Source organism: Myotis yumanensis, unplaced genomic scaffold (assembly GCF_028538775.1).
Source record: "Myotis yumanensis isolate MYYU_CA2020_CCGP unplaced genomic scaffold, mMyoYum1.0.hap1 SCAF_13, whole genome shotgun sequence".
Taxonomy (NCBI): Eukaryota; Metazoa; Chordata; class Mammalia; order Chiroptera; family Vespertilionidae; genus Myotis; species Myotis yumanensis.
In genome coordinates, this window is record NW_027223764.1 from 49,645,916 (window position 1) to 49,663,274 (window position 17,359).

At 50.5% G+C, this 17,359-nt stretch overlaps 1 protein-coding gene and 1 pseudogene across 1 annotated transcript; one reads left to right on the forward strand and one right to left on the reverse strand.

Moving 5' to 3' along the window:
- Positions 1-17,359, reverse strand: part of LOC139022211 (mannose-binding protein A-like) — a 59,486-nt pseudogene that overhangs the window by 10,402 nt on the left and 31,725 nt on the right.
- On the forward strand, positions 450-8,634 carry LOC139022063 (pulmonary surfactant-associated protein D-like). The gene is made up of 6 exons (XM_070433082.1): positions 450-496; positions 2,533-2,731; positions 4,266-4,346; positions 4,765-4,836; positions 5,422-5,505; positions 8,059-8,634. Exons 1-6 carry the CDS (start codon positions 494-496, stop codon positions 8,517-8,519), a joined length of 900 nt encoding a protein of 299 aa, XP_070289183.1. The 5' UTR covers positions 450-493; the 3' UTR covers positions 8,520-8,634.

Sequence of the window (17,359 nt, forward strand, 5' to 3'; positions counted from 1 at the left end):
TGAGGTGAAGGACAAAGAGAAGTTGGCACAGCAAGCCCTGACTCTTGAAATATGCAAATGCATATGCTTCTGCAATAGTTGTAGGTTATTGTGCAACTTGCTTCCTCATCTGCCTCTCACTCTGCTTCCCTGGCTTTGGTCTTTCGTGAGTGGGATATGACACCCACCCAGAACCCAGATGCCATTCTCTGGAATTCAGATTCATAGAAATCAGTAAAAACCAGACACTGATGATGACACTTATCTCACAGGGTTCAGTGAGGTGCAGATGAGGCCATGGACTGTGGGTGCTCTGTAAACTCTAAGGTGACATGTGTGTAGTGGCAAGTTTCCAGAACCCAGGTGGGGGTGAGTGTGAATTAGTCAACAAGGGAGGAAATTGTCCAAAAGAGTTCTTAAAAGACCAATATCTGGTGGCTCAGCATAAATAGCCCGTGTGTGTGGGCCAAGGAAGTGCTCATTTGTCTGGAGAACCTGGTCACTGGAGGACGCAATGGTGAGTGTCTGTGCCTGCCTCTCTTTTTGTTTTCTCTGTGTCCAGTGAATGTCCCCCTGCCCATTGGGGGTGCTCTAATGTACTGGTGTTGAGGAAGACAGGGTCTATGTAGCTCTTTTGCTCTGGGAGGTGTGGGTGTGGGTGTGAGAGGGCAGCATAGTGGGGGGAAGAAGGACCATTCTTCTGCCCCTCACTCTGCTTCCTTTGCTCACTGGGAGATTAGCCTTCTGGGCTGGGGGAGGGTGGGTGAGTGGGATATGACACCCACCCCAACCCCAGATGCCATTGTCAGGAAGCCTCAGTTGGGAATGCAATTTCAACTTCTTGCTTGGCTCTCTCCATCCCTGATTTCTTCAGAAAGGAAGGTGGATGAGGAGAAACAGCCCCAGCATTCCCAGGCCCGGGTCAAAGTTCATCCTGGTACCAACTGCCCATTGGACATGGATAAACATGATTTTCTCTTAGCTTTATATTTTCTTATAAAAATATACCCACTGGATAAGTTTACTGATATTCAGTTAATTTTTAGAGGCATCATTTTTCAATAATACTTTAGTCTGACATTGAGGCATAAAGTGAACATTATGTCGTTTAAGGGGATGTGGCTCTGCCCAATACCGCTGTAGGCCCAGCGAAGAGGCCTCATCCCAGTCCAAGGTCTCCAACCCTGTGAGAGGGCTCCTGCCCAGGGCCCTTTCTGCTACAATAAGCTGCGATGCCTTCTGTGCCATCTCGCGCTGTTGGGCAAAATGCCTGTTGCTTTTCAATCTTTCCCAGTTGTGGGCACAGGGCCCTTGATGTGGCAGCTGCACACCAGGGGGCAATGCCCTGGCTCTGGCTGGAGCCTTTGGTGTTCCTGGCCGAGCCTCTGCTCCAGCAAGTGCCACGCTGCTGGCCTGTGAGCTTGCTTGGTGTTTAGAGACTCCCATGATGCCCGAGGAAGTGGTAAACTCAGAATGAGAAAGAACTGGTGCAAACCGGGTCCTCTGCAGCCCAGAACCACCAGCAGGTGGAGAAGAAAGCACTTCTGTGGCCAGGAAGGCCCTCCTCTGCCTCCCCCTCAGGCTGCCTGGCCATCCCTTCTCCTTTGCTCTGTCCCTCAGGCTTGTTCCCAGCCTCTGCATCTCCCGTGTGCGCTTTCCTGGCTCCTAACTTTACGGTTTCTCTCAAGAGGAAAGAAGCCCACCATTGGGAGTGACCAGACCCTGCACCCACCCTGACCTCACTTAGCTGCAGAGTCCCTCTCACATGTCACTGGACACCCTATTGAACAGCTGTTTTTTCTCCAGCTGAAACCACTCTTTTCCTGACGGAGCTCACCTCACATGCCCTCCTCCACGAGGCCCCTCTCCCAAGTCGTCCCAGGTGGAGGGGCAGCACTCTAAGCATCCCAGGGTCTCTCCAGCTATTCTGAGAACTTTTTCTGGGTTCCATCTGGAACTTTCTTCATGGAGACAGCATCTAGTCCAGGAATGGCAGGCCACCTGGCAAACATGTAGCCATGTGCCCATCTTGTGTTAGGACACATGTCACTGAGCATTCTGGCTCCTTTACAGATAAGCTCTGAAACCGCCAGTGCTGGTCCATGCAAGGCTACAAGTGACAGGAAATGGGATTGCCCAGCCACCTTGCTGACACAGACAGGGAGACGGAGGTTCAAAGAGGGGAACTGTCCTGCCCAAAGGCACTTCATGAGTCCTTCCTGATGTGACAGGTGGCCTCAGTGAGGAGTTCACATCCCAGCCGTGCCGATGGCAGTGAAAGGGAAGTCACTAGAAGGGACAAAACGGGGCATCTGAGAAGAGGTAGATGTTGCTGATAACCATGTCAGAGTTCAGCTGGGTAACTCATGCCCTCCCAGGCCAGACTGTATGGCCGCCTTGTCCTAAATTGTTTTTGGAGTCCTGCTGCTCCTGATCCCACAGAAGGGGCGAGGTGGTAGGAAAGTGCCTCTCTGACTTCCGGGCGCTGGGCTAAGTCCTAACCCGTGTTCTGAAACCAAGAGCATGTCCTTTCTCTTTCTGTCCACCCTAAAGGCCATGCTTCTTCTCCTCTCTGTGCTGGTCGTGCTCACACAGCCTCCATTGTCAGGGGAAGCAGAAGTGACGATCCTTCCCCAGAAACCTTTGATTGATGACTGCACCCTGGTCACGTGTAGCCCTGTGGAGAATGGCCTGCCTGGTCGTGATGGACAAGATGAGAAAGACAGCCCCTCAGGCGAGAAGGGGGATCCAGGTACAGCTGGGACCGTGGGCTTGTCCTCGTGGGCATGGGTGGCCACTGGAATTGTAACCAACTCAGCAAGTCTGGATGTTCTTTGGGGAAGCCCTGGAAATGGAAGCCCACCTCCTTGGGAAGAAGGCCCCTAGACATTCAGTCCACCTAAAGCACCTCGCTACCAGTTGGCAAATGACAGGCTGCCCTGAGCCTTGAGGTGTTATTCCCCTCCCCTAGCTGTCAGGATTCCTCCCCTAGGATCTTCTGATTCCTCTCACCCCAAGAATGAGGAAATCATGAGTAAATGACTGGTCTTTGGCGCCCCGTAGAACCAAGCTGCTGCACTTATAGTTGTTCATGTGGTTGAATGATTTCTGTGCAGTGTGTGAAATATCTAACTAAATTCTACTGCATGAGAGGTGGGCAAAGATGAGGCCCTGTGGCCCCACACTCAGGCCTGATCAAAAGGATTTACCTAAATACACTACGGAGAGGAGGAAAAGGAGCTCATTTTTTATAACTGGACATTTGTAGCTTTTGACCTCACCGATTTTGCCCACCACCCAGCTCCCATTTAATGTAACCACCAATAATCTCACCTCTGCATTTAAGGGTTCAGATTCTTTGTTGTTGTTTTTTTATAATCCAGATGTAAGTGAGATCATACTGTCTCTGTCTTAATTTGTATGACTTATGGCACTTAGCATAATTTCTTCAAGATCCATTCTTGTTGTGGCAAATGGTAGGATTTTTTTTTTGTGGCTGAATAATATTCCAGTGTGTGTGTGTGACATTTTTATCCATTATGAACACTATTAGGTTGTTTCTGCCTCTTGGCTACTGTAAAGAAAATGTTGCAATAAACATGAGGGTATGGATATCTTTTCAAATTAGTGTTTTATTTCCTTTGGGTAAAACCCAGAAGTGGTATTTCCTGGATCATACTTTTTTTAATTATCTTTTTAATGTCTTAAGGAAACTTCCTATTGGTCCCCATAGTGGCTGCACCAATTTACAATCCCACCAACAGTGCATAGGGGTTCTTCTTCTCCACATCCTCACCAATACTTGAGATCTTTTGTGTTTTTCATAGTCGCCATTCTAGGAGGGGTGAGATGATATCTCATGGGTTTAATTTAATTTCCCTGGTGACTTATGTCAGGGAGCATTTCTGATATAAAGTTTGGTCCTAGGAAAGGGAAAGCAATGAGTCCATGGCCAAGGTAAAAGCTGGCAGATCCCCTGCTGTAAATCCTCAGCCTTGGGACAGGGAAAGTGCACTGTATGGAAATCAGACAGTTCTTGGCTTGACCCCCCATCCAGCTCTGGCTGGCCTGTTTCCTGACCTAAGGATACTCAGCATGCCAGTGAAGCCAGGCCATCACCACTGGCAGGCCTTGCTGCGGCCTTTGCCCCCCGCACTCCCAGCTCTGGAGGACACAGAGAGTGGGGTGCACAGGCCCCTAGTTCTCTTTCTCCAGGTGGAGCTGAGGAAATCATCCAGAGTGCAGACACTCTCAACAGCCTTTGTCTCAATCTGTTCCTTCCTCAGGAGAAGTGGGTGCCCCAGATGTGCAGGGTTCTGCAGGAACAAGAGGCCCCCCAGGTCCCAAAGGAGAGAAAGGTGCCCCTGGTGAGTGTGGAGACCCTGGGTTTGCAGGGAAAGCAGGTGAGTGATGGGAAAAGCTGGGGCGGGCCTTCGGTCCTCCTGTGTCCACCTGAAGCTGCGGAGGCCTGTCCCTCCCCTGTAACCCGCCAGCTCAGAGTTGCAACACTGGGCCTTGGGGAGTCTGTGCAAGGAGGTGCCTCACTGGGCTTGAGCTCTGTAACTGGGGAGAGTGCGGTGTGAGCAGCAGGGACAGTCCGCATCCTGGGAAGGCCGGGTGCTGGGTGATGGGACAGTACTGTACAGAGAGGGTGTGTGACTGGCTATGGGACAGACCGTACGTGGGAGGGTGTATTGCTGGACAATAGCACAGCCCATATGCTGGGAGGGGGAAATGCGGGAAAATGTGTGCCGAGCTCACCCTCCTCTTCTTGTCTGATCTCAGGCCCTGCAGGACCCATGGGTATACCGGGAATTCCAGGTGCCTGGGGCCTCTCAGGACCGAAGGGGGACAGAGGTGATCCTGGGTCCAGAGGAGAAAAGGGAGAGAGTGGGCTAACAGTTAAAGTCACCTTCCTTAGCTCTGGGCACCCCACTAGGGTGCAGAGGGAGGAAGGCCTTCTAGGTCAGTGGTTAGCTCATTGTGGGGGTGGTGGTGTGTGAAAGCAGGAAAGGCTGTTGGACTGAAGGCAAGAATATGAAGCTCTGGCTTAGACTTAAAATACGGGGTAAGGCAAGCCTGAGCAGCTTCCCATCTGATCACTGAGACAGCTCAGCTCTCTTCCCAGTTCATGAGAGAGCTTTGAGCATCAAATAACACAGGGATGGGGAGTACCAGAAGGACGTGCAATCCACCCCCCTTTCAGGAATGTGCTCCCAGACTCTCAAAATTGGCTGTGAAATGTCATCTGGATCAGAGTTAGTGGGATGCCAGGACCCTGTTGGCAGCAGGGGCCAGCTGTGTCAGTGGCTGTGGGCTTCCTGGGGCCCAGCTTCTTACCCTCCCCCAGGAATACCTGTCACTGAGCACCCTTCCCTTGGGACCCGGACTCTTCCCCTGGATGTGAGGGACTGGTCTCCACTGAACCTCTCTCTCCTGCAGACATCACTGCTCTGAGGCAGCAGGTGGAAGCCTTGCAGGAGCAGGTAGGACGCCTGCTGGGAGCCTTCCTTCAGTATAAGAAAAGTGAGTTCTGGACTTGGAACTGAACCTGAGCCAGTCGCCAAGGGCAGGCCCCAGGTGGGGTCTGTGTTGGGTTTGGAGTTGGCCGGGCCTGAGGCAGGCCTGGTTCTAGGATTGGGGGCTCTAGGGGGGTGGAGGGTTTGGACGATGGGCTGGACCTGGGCCTTGGGCAGCACCTGGGACTAAGGATAGAGTGGGGCAGAGCAGAGCAGCCACATCTTCCAGGAGCTGGAAGCAGATTCAAGGGACACGGAGCAGGGTGTGGCCCCTACACCAGTTCAGTGGGCTGGCGCCAGCATGTTCAAGGCTACCAGGCTCCAGCCCCACCATCACAGCCACCTGTGACCCGAGTCAGATCAATGCCCCAAGCCCAGTGCAATTCAGACTTCCCCTCCTGCCAACCTGTGCTGGTCCCTGGACACCCCACTACCCAGGATGCATTTCTTATCTCTATGGGGCTGGGTGTGCAAACTCCTCAAGATGTTGTGCCCAGCCCACAGCAGAAGTGACTCCAGACACTGTCCTCAGAGTTGGGGCTGGCATGCTGTGCTTGCATTCAAGGCTGTGAGGGTCTGACCTTGGCATGTGGCCATTGAGTCTCAACTGAGACAGGCCCTGGGTCCGGCAGTGGGCAGGCTGCCTCTGGGCTCTGCCCAGTGCTGGGCTCTGCCTGGGTGTTCATGGTGGAGACTCTCCCCCAACCTGGGTGCTGAGGAGTCAGAGGCTCCAGCAGCACAGCCCAGTGCCTGTGCCTGTGGGCATCTCCACCTCAGACCCTAATTTCCCCCCTCCTCCCCGCTTTCCCCATGTCAGCTTTGAGCTCAAGTAATTCAGCAAATCTCAATGATCCAAAGAGGAGTTTCTGTAGCAGGAGAGAATGCAGGGGTGAGAATTAGGGCTCCTATGTACCTAAAACCACTAAGTACCCATGTACCAAGGGTGAGGTTTCAAGCATTTAGTATATCTCCCTCTCTCCACAAACATGCATGTGTGCTCACTCCCTCATATGCACACTTAGGAAAACAAAGGAAAATTTGTGATATACACCTGCCACACATGTGTGTATTACACACATGCCATCACTCACCTCACATCATCTACACCCATGAGCACCCACGCATATACAACATAGAAGGTGGGCCTTCAGTGCTCCCATGTACCTTCAGATGGACACGTGGCCTTGTTCGTGTATGCACACACAGACCCACCCGGGTGCATGTAGTGAATGGCAGAGGAACTCCTGTCCAGGGCTGCTCTGGGTGCCCTCCTGAGCCTGTGGAGAGTCTGGCCCCTGAACCCTTGTGGAAGGGTCACAGTGGGTCCTGGTGCAGCCTGGGCTCCTCACCAGCCCTTTGGGGCTGGAGCACAGCCCTCTCAGGAGCCCTGAAGGCTTGTATGCACGAACCCAGAAGTCAAAGGGATGGAAAAAGAGCCCGGCCAGTGTGGCCCAGTGGTTGATTGTCGGCCTATGAACCAGGAGATCATGGGTCCATCCCTAGTTAGAGCATGTGCCTGGGCTATGGGCATGGTTCCCAATAGGGGTGGGCAGGAGGCAGCCAATCAATGATTCTCCGTCATCATTGATGTTCCTATCTCTGTCTCCCTCTCCCTTCCTCTCTGACATCACTAAAAAAATATTAAAGCACACACACACACACACACACACACACAATAACAACAACAGCAACAACAAAGGGATAGAAAATGAGATGGAATGAAAACATATAGTTAAATGTCGCACAGTGATGCTTTTATAAATTGTATTCCCATCTTAGAGATGAGGAACTGGAAACCCCAAAAAAGGAAGTGACTTTCCCTTGTCCACCTGGACAGTCATGGCCAAGGCAGGGCTGAATACCTGGCCCTCTGACTCCCAGACAGGCCACTCCCCAGCACTGACTCTCTCCTGCCCCTGACGCCCATGCACACCTCTCCGCTGTCCTTGTCCTCTCTCCCAGCTCTCCAGCCTCACCCACATGCACACCTAGAGGCCAGCACTGGGCGCACACAGTGCAGAGATTAGCACAGTGCTGCCCTCAGATGGCCCACCCTCTCCTCTTCTTTCCCACATCCACACCCGGCACAGACCTCCCTGTCAATGCCACATGCCCTGCTGTTATGCAGGGTCCACAGTGAGATCAGAGTGAGCACCTTCCTTGTTTTCAGCTCTCAGAGGCTGCACGATGCCAAAGCTTCCTGGTCCCACCCAGTACCTGGGAGAGCGATTCTGCCATGCAACATGGGGTGCAATAGAAAGAGCACGTCTCAGCTCTAGTGTGAGATCAGATAAGGGTGACCCCCAACTCTACATGTGATGGTCACATGATGTTGAGCCTCTTACTTAACCTCTCTGAGCCCAGTGTTCTCACCTGTAACTAGACAGACAGATCTACCTCCCAGAGCGTACCGCGGACCCAGGGTCTCACCTTTGTCCTTCCTGGTGCTCTGAGGCCCTATATGGGAGGCCTGGGCTCTGGTTGGAGCACAAAGGTCTCAGAGCCATGGAGCTTTGGCAGGTGCCCCCAGATCCCCAAACTGACTGTGCTCTCCTCCTAGTGGAGCTCTTCCTCCATGGCCAAAGTTTTGGCCAGAAGGTCTTCAAGGCAGCAAGGTTTGTAAAGCCTTTCCAGGAGGCACAGCAAGTGTGCGCACAGGCCGGGGGGCAGCTGCCCTCCCCACGCTCTGCAGCTGAGAACGAGGCCTTGAAACAGTTGGTTGAGATTGAGAACAAGGGTGCTGCATTCCTGAGCATGACTGACTCCCAGACGGAGGGCAAGTTCATCTATCCAGGAGGGGAGTCCCTGGTCTATTCAAACTGGGCCTCTGGTGAGCCCAACAACTATCGAGACAATGAGGACTGTGCGGAGATGTACACCAATGGCCAGTGGAACGACGGGCCCTGTGAGGAGAAGCGCCTTGTGATCTGCGAGTTCTGTGTCCTTGGGGTGGGTGAGGCAGCCTTGGTCCAGGAGCCTGGCCCAGACCTGTGTGCTGCCAACATGACAAGGAAGAGCTGACATCACTGTGGCTGGGCTTCTGCACAGAGCTATGGGATGAGGCCAGCCAAGGGCTCCCATGGAACTCCTCTCTCAGAATAAAATACGAAACTGGCTTCACACACTGGCTGCTCTGGCAGAGGAATTAGGGGCCAGCCTGCTTTCCCAGTTGCAAGGAATAAAATTAGGCCCCAAAATCTAAAGCTCCACCTCAGCCCTCTGCCTCCTCAAACTGTCAATCCAGCAAGTCACTCCCTCCTCTGTCACTCCCTCCTCTGTCACTCCCTCCTCTGTCACTCCCTCCTCTTACTTTGGTGTCCCCTTATGGCAGTTCCTTATCATCCTCTTTTTGCTAGCCCCTCCCCCTTTTCTTGACCACTAAATGGTGACCTGCTCAAGATTTAGCTCTTTGTTCTCTCCCCTCCTCACCCTCACTCCAGGGAGGAGCTCATTCCATCCAGGGCTCAGATCCCTGGCACCCACATTACATGCCTGCTCAGAACCTCCCAGAGCCCCGGACTCCTTGGCCAATGCTAGCTAGAGGATGTGCCTGGGAGGCCCAGGGATTGGCAGTTCCAGTGGCTGAACCTTCTTCTAAGGCCTGAGCGCCGGAAGGTTCACAACGCCATGGGCTGACCTGGCAGGTCATCTGCCTCCCTGGCAGGACTGTGTGGCCCAGTTGAGTAGCCTCCTCCGCATCCCTGCACACCAGGACCTCCTTCTGCCCTGTCATTGTGACTGCCTGTCGGCTCATGGGAGGGAGTCCCACCTGCACAATCCCCATTCCAGCTGAGATCTCAGGCACAGAGGGTCCAGCCAAGCTCAGGTTCACCCCCAGCCCTCCCCTGGCCTCAGTCCAGGAGGTTTTTCCCCCATGCCGCCTCAGAGACAGCTGGGCAGTTCCTCCTCCTCCTCCCACAGAGAGGGGGGAGACTTGCTCAAGGCCCCAGGTGTGTCAGTGCTACAACTTGGTCACATGAAAGGACATCTGATCCCAAACCTTATTTTCCTGGCCTGTCAACTTTTAGGCCAAAGGCCTCTGTATACCAGTTGATTTTAATGACACTTGTGCTTAAGAAATTGGAAGGACACCTGGATGAAGCCCAGGCTCATAGGAGAGGCAACAAGACAGGAAAGCAGCCCTCCTTTGTTCCCAGGGACCAGAGGCCATACCCCTCTTCCCACCACTCAGCAGCCACACCTCAGATGTAGGACAGCAGGTCTGAAAGCAAAAAGCCACACATAATAACCTTGGTGTCAGATGGGTAGGGGATTGATCAGGATGATCACTTAGTAAGTTATGTATGACTATCCACTGGGATGTACACCTGAAGTTAATATAACACAGTATGTCACCTATAATTTAAAAATGAAAAATCGTTCAAATAAAGTGATTATTGATAGGTCTAAAAAAAAGGAAAAGAAAAACCACACCTCCCAACAGCACACAGCTCAGTGTCTCTGCTGAGACCTTTTTCCTGTTACTAAAAAAAAAAAAAAAAACCCCAAGTCCAGGTAGCTTCTGAAATATGTCAGTTATGCAACAGGGAGCAAATAGTCTTCAATTTAGAAGTCACACCTGGACACCATCCACCAGGGAGCTTAGAAAGGTATTTCATTGCAAATATAAAGGAAAAAGCCGTGGCTATGGTTTAAGCCCAAGGAGGCATTTCTTTTAAGAATGAAGAGTTCTGAGGTGGCTCAAGGACTGCAAGTGCACAAGCAGCGCTGTGCGGTCTCCCTGCTTCTGCCTCTGTGCATCCTCACCTCTCTTCTTCCTTCTCCCACCACCTTCTTCTGCTTCAGGCTCTCAGCTGCCCAAGCACAGAGTCATGTGTCACACAGAGATCAGAAACGCTTGCTTGTTATCAGGTCAAAATTCCTGTGGAAGTGAATCTGCCTGTCTCAGATGCCCACCTTTGTCCCAATAGACTAGGCCTGAGGGTGAACCACAGAGCACAGTATGGCCATTGGGACCCATGGAAGGTCATGGTGGTCTGGCAGTCCTTCTAAAAGTGACCACTTCCCATCCTAGCACATAAGGTAACCTATTTCTTTGACAAAAGTAGAAGGAAATGGCATAACTGACTCAATAGGGAGAAAAGATGTGTCCTGTGGGGTTGAAGGCCAGGAATGGGGAAATCCCAGGCCCTTTAGATCCACCTCAGCACAGGGTCCGGTTCACTCTCCAGCACAGAGAACAAGTAAGGAGGGTCATTTTGGTTCTGTAGACACAGCCCGAGGAAAGCCATGGACTAGGGCAAGTATTTCAAAAATTCAGGTTTTAACCCTTTCTTAGCACAGAGACCTCTCCTACACTCACATTCATGGGCAGAGGTGAACACGGGCCTCAAACAGTATTAGTCCTGCCCCACGCATAGTAGTCTTGGTCCCTAGCATAGTAGCCTGGGTGCCAAGTGAAGCCAGGACTGCGTGACTCTGACCTCTCAGGAGATGCTATGACCCTCACAGTGCCAGGTGACGTCCTGGGAGCAGCCTGGGGCCCTTCCATGTGGGAGGGTGACAACCACAGCAGCTCCATGGGGAAGTCCCTGCTCAGTTCCATAGTATATTCTCAGATCACCTCCTGGTTCTCAACCCTCCTGCTCCTCAACCAACCCACTTCCCAGCATGAGCTGACAGTGGGGCGCACTCTGGTGTTTGCTGGTGTTAGGATATTCTATCTTTGTCCTGAATTTCCTCGACATAAAACACCGAGAACTGAGTTGCTTAAGTTCGGGGCATTCTCAATCACTCTTGTCTTCGGATATCCTTAACTCAAGCTTAATGGTGTGCTTGATCTTTTCAAGCTACCGGTGTTTATACACTAGAGCCAAGAACCCAGGTATCTACTAAAGGGGACAAACTATTTATAAGCTAAATATTTATCAGGATGGATCTTTCTGGACCTTGAGTGAGATTTGGCGGTAGTCACTGCAGCATATGTAGCCCACGTTTACTGCATAAATTTTGAATATTAACCTACTTGACTTTCAGTTACCTAAGCAATACAGTCTCTCTCAGGCTGCCTGATCAAACAACCTTGAGCCACAGAAGGACTCACGAAGGCCCTCCCTACCTGAGCAAGACAGTACTGTTCATATTTGTTCAGTAAGAAGACAGAGTGAAAAAATGAAAGAATTGAGTGAATGAAATCCTGAATTCCTATTTGTAAGCCTGTTTGTACGGTTGAATAAAGTGTTTTCAAGACATTTCCAGGCCCATTGACCTGAGGAAATAGCACTGTGACCCCACTGCCTGCCTCTCTGCACTTTTATTAATTCCCTGAGTGCTTCATTTCACATGTAAGTGGCTGGGTTCAGGCCAAGGTCAAAGGTCAGATGACAACTTCAGGCCAAGGGAATGCTTTCTGTGATCAGAGTGCTGCATTGGGGCAGGAAAGGGAGGGTACAAGTGCTGCTGGGTTTTGAGCAATCCCAGGACAACTGACCCTGGCCACAGAGGCCTGAGAGGATAGGAAGAGGACGAGAGGGATGTGAGTTTTCTAAAGACTCAGTTCCAAAAAGGACTGAGGCTGGAGGACCTCATCAGGAGGTCTTATGATGGAATAAACAACCTAGAACAGTCAGAAAAATTACTTAAGAAATAATGAGAATGGAGTTGGTCCTCTTATGTTAAAAGGTTTTATAAAACTAACAAAATTGTAATAGTGTGTTACTAACACAGAAATAGATGAGCCAAAATGTAAAGGTCACCAAAACCGTACCCAAGTATGTCTATACATATATGTCATATATGCATGATAAAAATAGATTACCAAGATTATAGGAAAATAATGAATGGTTCAATTAATAATTCTCAGTTAAATGGTTAAGCATTTAGAAGAAAAATAAAATCATATTTTTTACTTACATATAAAATTCAAAATCTGAATTAAAATATAAAACTTCTCTGCCAAAAATAAAGCAACGTAAGATTAAAATTAAAATGCTTATTTATCTGCAAAGTATATAACATAAATCAACAAGAAAATGATGACTATTGAAGTAGGAATGAGAAGAGAAATATCTAAGAATGAGAAGAGAAAATTCATGAAATAAGATATACTGATGGCCAATAGTAATGAAACATGAAAAAATGTAAAATCTTAGTAGTAATTAAAGAAACTCAAATTAAACAGCAATTATTTTCCAAAAATTTATGGACTAGAGTTCAAACTATTCTAGAGGAAAATGTACTTTACAGTCATTATTAAAAATGACAAAATAAAAGCATGGACATTGAGTGTGGTGTTAAGCCATCTCGGAAGCATCTATCCATCCTCCATCTCGGACCGTGGGTGCTTCCACCTCTGGACTCCCCAGACGCCTTCCACATGGTGCATCCTAAATGCACCCACCATTCCTGGTCCCTGCCCTTGGGATGCTTGGGAACCAGGCCTCATGTAAGGGGAGAGGCTCACCAGGAACTGCAGACAGAGCAGGAGAAAGGGTCCTCAAAGGAGGTCAAGGTTTACTCTCCAAAGGATGCACTTGCTGGGTAAAGGGTCACACAGGCAACTCTCCTATGGAATCTGAAAGAGCTTTTGTGGTCCCAATGCCTCGGTTTGTTAAGTGAACAAGAAGCTGAACTCGGCAGAAGCACCAGGCAGAGCTGGGCAGTGGGTTCTTTTCCACACACCATCTCAGATCCGTTGGTAGTCACTGCAGGGTTAAAACGGCTCCGGGATCTCATCCCGGCTGAGTATATGGCAGTTGAGTGGCCATGCCTGCTGCTGATATGGGGGAGGAGAGGGGCAACACGTGTGCTAGTGTTTGCTGTTCTTGGTGTAAGAGGACAGGGCTCCACAGGACCTGAGGGAACCCAACCAGAGGAGCCACTGAGCTGCATCAGTGAGCAAGTGAAGGCACCTTCTGGGTCTCCTGCAATAATTCCGGTGCTCCCATCAGCTGGGCTTCCAAGAAGCCCAAGGACACTTACAACACAGAGTAACATCTAGTGGGACAACAATGTCATCGCCACTGGAGACCCTGCAGGAGATCCCCACCATCTCTATGTGGGCTGAGGTCTCCTAGGTGTCCTCATGGGTCCCAGGGCAGTCTCTCAAGTTTCCTTAGTTACAGGTCCTCAGCCTGAACTCCTCTGTACCACAAAGGTCAGAGGTAAACACTTCGCAATGTTGTAAAAAGGAACCTGGTTCAGAGAGAAGTGCACAGTCTCTCCTGGCTGATGCTGATGTGGGGGTGAGGGGTGCAAGGGGAAAGAGGGTAGCATAGAGCTTGATTCTGGTTGAACTTCACAGAGATACACAGAGGTAGCTAATGGGGATGCCCACACACCCAGCCTCCACAGAGCCAGTTCTAGCCTCTCAGGGATTCTGACATCAGCCTAGACCAGTGATGGCGAACCTTTTGAGCTCGGCTTGTCCAGCATTTTGAAAAACCCTAACTTAACTCTGATGCTGTGTCACATATAGAAATGTTTTGATATTTGCAACCATAGTAAAACCAAGACTTATATTTTTGATATTTATTTTATATATTTAAATGCCATTTAACAAAGAAAAATCAACCGCCCAAAAATGAGTTCGCCTGTTACCTCTGACACGTGTCTAATAGGTTCGCCACCACTGACCTAGACACAGAGATCTGAGGAGGGCAGATAAGAAGGAGGATGGAGTGGCACTCTGAAGATCTCACAGTGAAGGTGTGGACATGAGAGATGCACAGACAAGGAGCAGAGAATTCACCAGTTCCAGGGATTGCTGGACATGAGGGCTATCTGGTCACCCAGTGGGAGAGTGTGTCTGCCTCTGGCCCTACAGGGGAGGGGAATTTAGGAAATGCATTCTAACTGGGCATAGAAATCAGGACAGAAGGGAAGAAAGCAGGAACATCTGAAGTTGCAGACAAGGGCCCTACCACTCACCTGGCCCCCATGTTGGTTCTCTGAGTTTGCTAGCCATGTCTTAGAGACACCAGCAGAGGGCAGCATTAAGCCACTGCTCCTGCTGCCCACCTAAGCCCAATTACAGCACCTGAGCCCAGAGCCATATTCCAAAATAAGTCTTACAGCTTCTCTCTTGGTTCCAGCTTGGTGCTGAGTCAAACTCCAGAGAGGTTGTGGGGTCACACATTTTTGGGGACTGCAGTTCCTTTGTTTATTTGTTTATTCTTTTATTCATTCAACAGTTATTGAGAGTGAGGTGGTTCCCAGACCTGTTATGGGTCCTGGGACTTCATTGTATGACTCAGATGATCATACTAATCCCTGTAACACCAAGAAGGAGTGCTTGCATGACATTCATTAGGGCCAGTGCTCTTCTGGCTGCCTTACTTGTGCCAGTACATTTACTCCTCACAACCCGGTGAGGGGGCACTATTCATAACCCATGTTTACCAAGAAAAGAACCAACGCTGAGAGTGTGTGTGACTTGCTCAAGACCTCATGTGCATGGGGTGTGAACACAGGCAGTCTGGCTCCAGCGTCTTCTCTTTATTTTTTAAAATATATTTTGATTGATTTCAGAGAGTAAGGCAGAGGAGAGAGAGATAGAGACATCAATGATGAGAGAGAATCACTGATCAGCTGCCTCCTGCACACCACTCACAGAGGATCAAGCCTGCAACCCAGGCACTGGCCTTGACCAGAAAAATACCTGGGACCCTTCTGTCTGCAGGCTGATGCTCTATGCACTGAGCCAAACCAGCCAGGGCTCCAGCATCCTCTTAATGACTTTGCCACACTGACAAAATCCAACAAGTAAATGGTCAGGATGATTTCAGATGTCCACCACTGCCAATAAGAAAATAAACTTGGGTGTTGTAATGGGGACTAGGGTTGGAGTAGCCTTACATTCAATGGTCAGATAAAGGCTTTGAAGGGGAAGACAATGGTGACAATAAGAGCCAGGACCTGCAGGAGGGGTATCATGTTATCACCCACACAATCTCTGTTGAGCCCTGGGATTGTAGTGCTCAGCTCAAGGCCATTTGTGAACACTTTGTCCATGACCAAGCATGCACATACCTCACCCAGAGCCCCTGACACCACCCAAGGCCAATGCTCCTCAGTGAGGGGTGTGCATAGTAAGGCACTGGATATAGGCTAAGTGTGGGGGGTGTGGAGCTATGGACTGAGGCTGCTAACAGCAGGTTGCTGGGAATTTCAACCACTGGGTCTCCTGGTTTCTATACAGAAACTCACACACTCACACATGCACAAAGATCCCAAATTCATGTGCACAATTCCCCACTCAGGGTTCACCTGTGCAGTGCCTCACCTTCTCTGACACTCGGCAGAGGTGTTCCAGACCCAGGCCCATTGCTAGAAGCCAGGAGGCAGTCAGACCCTGGAAATGCAGAGGGAACGATTTGGGTCAGCAGTTGCGTTTTACTAATGGGACATGAGCAATTGAAGGATGTAATTTGACATCAGACATGTAGAGTTAAGCAGGACCCCCTTCACCTTCTGAAGGGCTACACGGATGGAGAAGCCCTAGCCCCTGGCTTCTGAGTCTCCCTATGAAGGTAAAAGGCAGGCAGAGAGCTGCTAGGATGGTTGTATTTCCTTGAGCAGTGGTTTCCAAAACTGGCCAAACATCTTGATGGCCTAGGGACCTCACCGCAGTGAAGGTCTCTGAGCTTCTCATGCACGGGGTCCAGAGCAGAGCCAACTTGATCCTATGACTCTGCCAAGCCTTCCAGGTAGCTCTGCTGGCACTCCTCTGAAGAGCCACATGAGGTGGCAAGGAGGGTTACAGAGACAACATCACTTTGCAAAGTTCATTTCCCGACATCCCCATGATGACATTTGGTCTCTTCCTGGTTAATGGGTATGAATCCCTGATTCTTGGCGGGTTCTAATGCACAGGTCAGTTACACAATTATAACAAACAACCTTCCAGGTCAGAGGCCCTCTGCCACATGCAAATACAAGTCCAGCTCTGACTGTGACCCGGCGCTGGTGGACCTCTGACAGCCACACAGAGGGAAGCAGGTGGCCCAGTGCACAAAGGAGGGTTGAGGAATGCGAGTGCCAGGCCACTAGCCTGTACCCCAAGACCCCATCCTCTGGCATGGGCATGGCTGAGAGTGAGAACAGCAGAGCCTTAGGGCTCCACAGAAAGATGATCCTGCAGGAATGAGGCCCTGCAATTCCAGGTGCAGAGCCCAGCTGGAGCTGGGCCTTGAATGCTGCAAGATTTCCCTCTGCTTGCGGAAGCAAATCACACTGGCTGAGTCTATACACCCTCAGGAGACCGTTTACTTACATGTACTTTAAATTCAAGGTTCCCTTCTTGAGAGCAAGGTAGACTCGCCATTCTAACTTTCTCGGTCTGGCTTTCTATGGACTTGAGAAACAGGTGATCAGTGTTCAGGCCACAATGACTTTGGACAAAATGGCAGGTAACAAAGACTGAAAACAGTGCTGAGATCCTGCAGCGTTTGCTCCTGAAATGGGCCCCACGGATCTGAATCTGTGTGACCATTGACTCCTCCAGCTTTAGCAGGGAGAAGCCTTGACAGAGCCATTTAGATATAGAGATGGAAGCACAGGGAGCTCACATGCCACTCAGTGCATTAGGCAGGGAGATGCTTGCCAACCTTGCATTTCCCACCAACCTACCGCCTCTCCTCCAGCCTCAACTTGGCACAGACACCCAGGCCTGGTTCTCTCTTGGACCTCAGATTCCAGGCTCCACAGAGGTCTCAGCACCAGCCTCCTGTCCATGAATGCACTGAGCCATGACCTTCAGGTCCTCACTCTTTGCAAGACACAGCAGAGAAAACTGCAGCTCAGATAGGCCTGCCATTTCTTGGTCCAAAAGCCAGCCTGGGAAAGGATTCGGCAAACAGCGGGGCTCAAGAGGTCCCTCAGTCCTCCCAATTCCTGATGTC

Coding starts and splice junctions, on each gene's coding strand:
- LOC139022063 (XM_070433082.1), top strand. Junction 4,347..4,764: donor AGGAGAGAAAGGTGCCCCTG/GTGAGTGTGGAG, acceptor GTCTGATCTCAG/GCCCTGCAGGACCCATGGGT. Junction 5,506..8,058: donor CTTCCTTCAGTATAAGAAAA/GTGAGTTCTGGA, acceptor CTCTCCTCCTAG/TGGAGCTCTTCCTCCATGGC.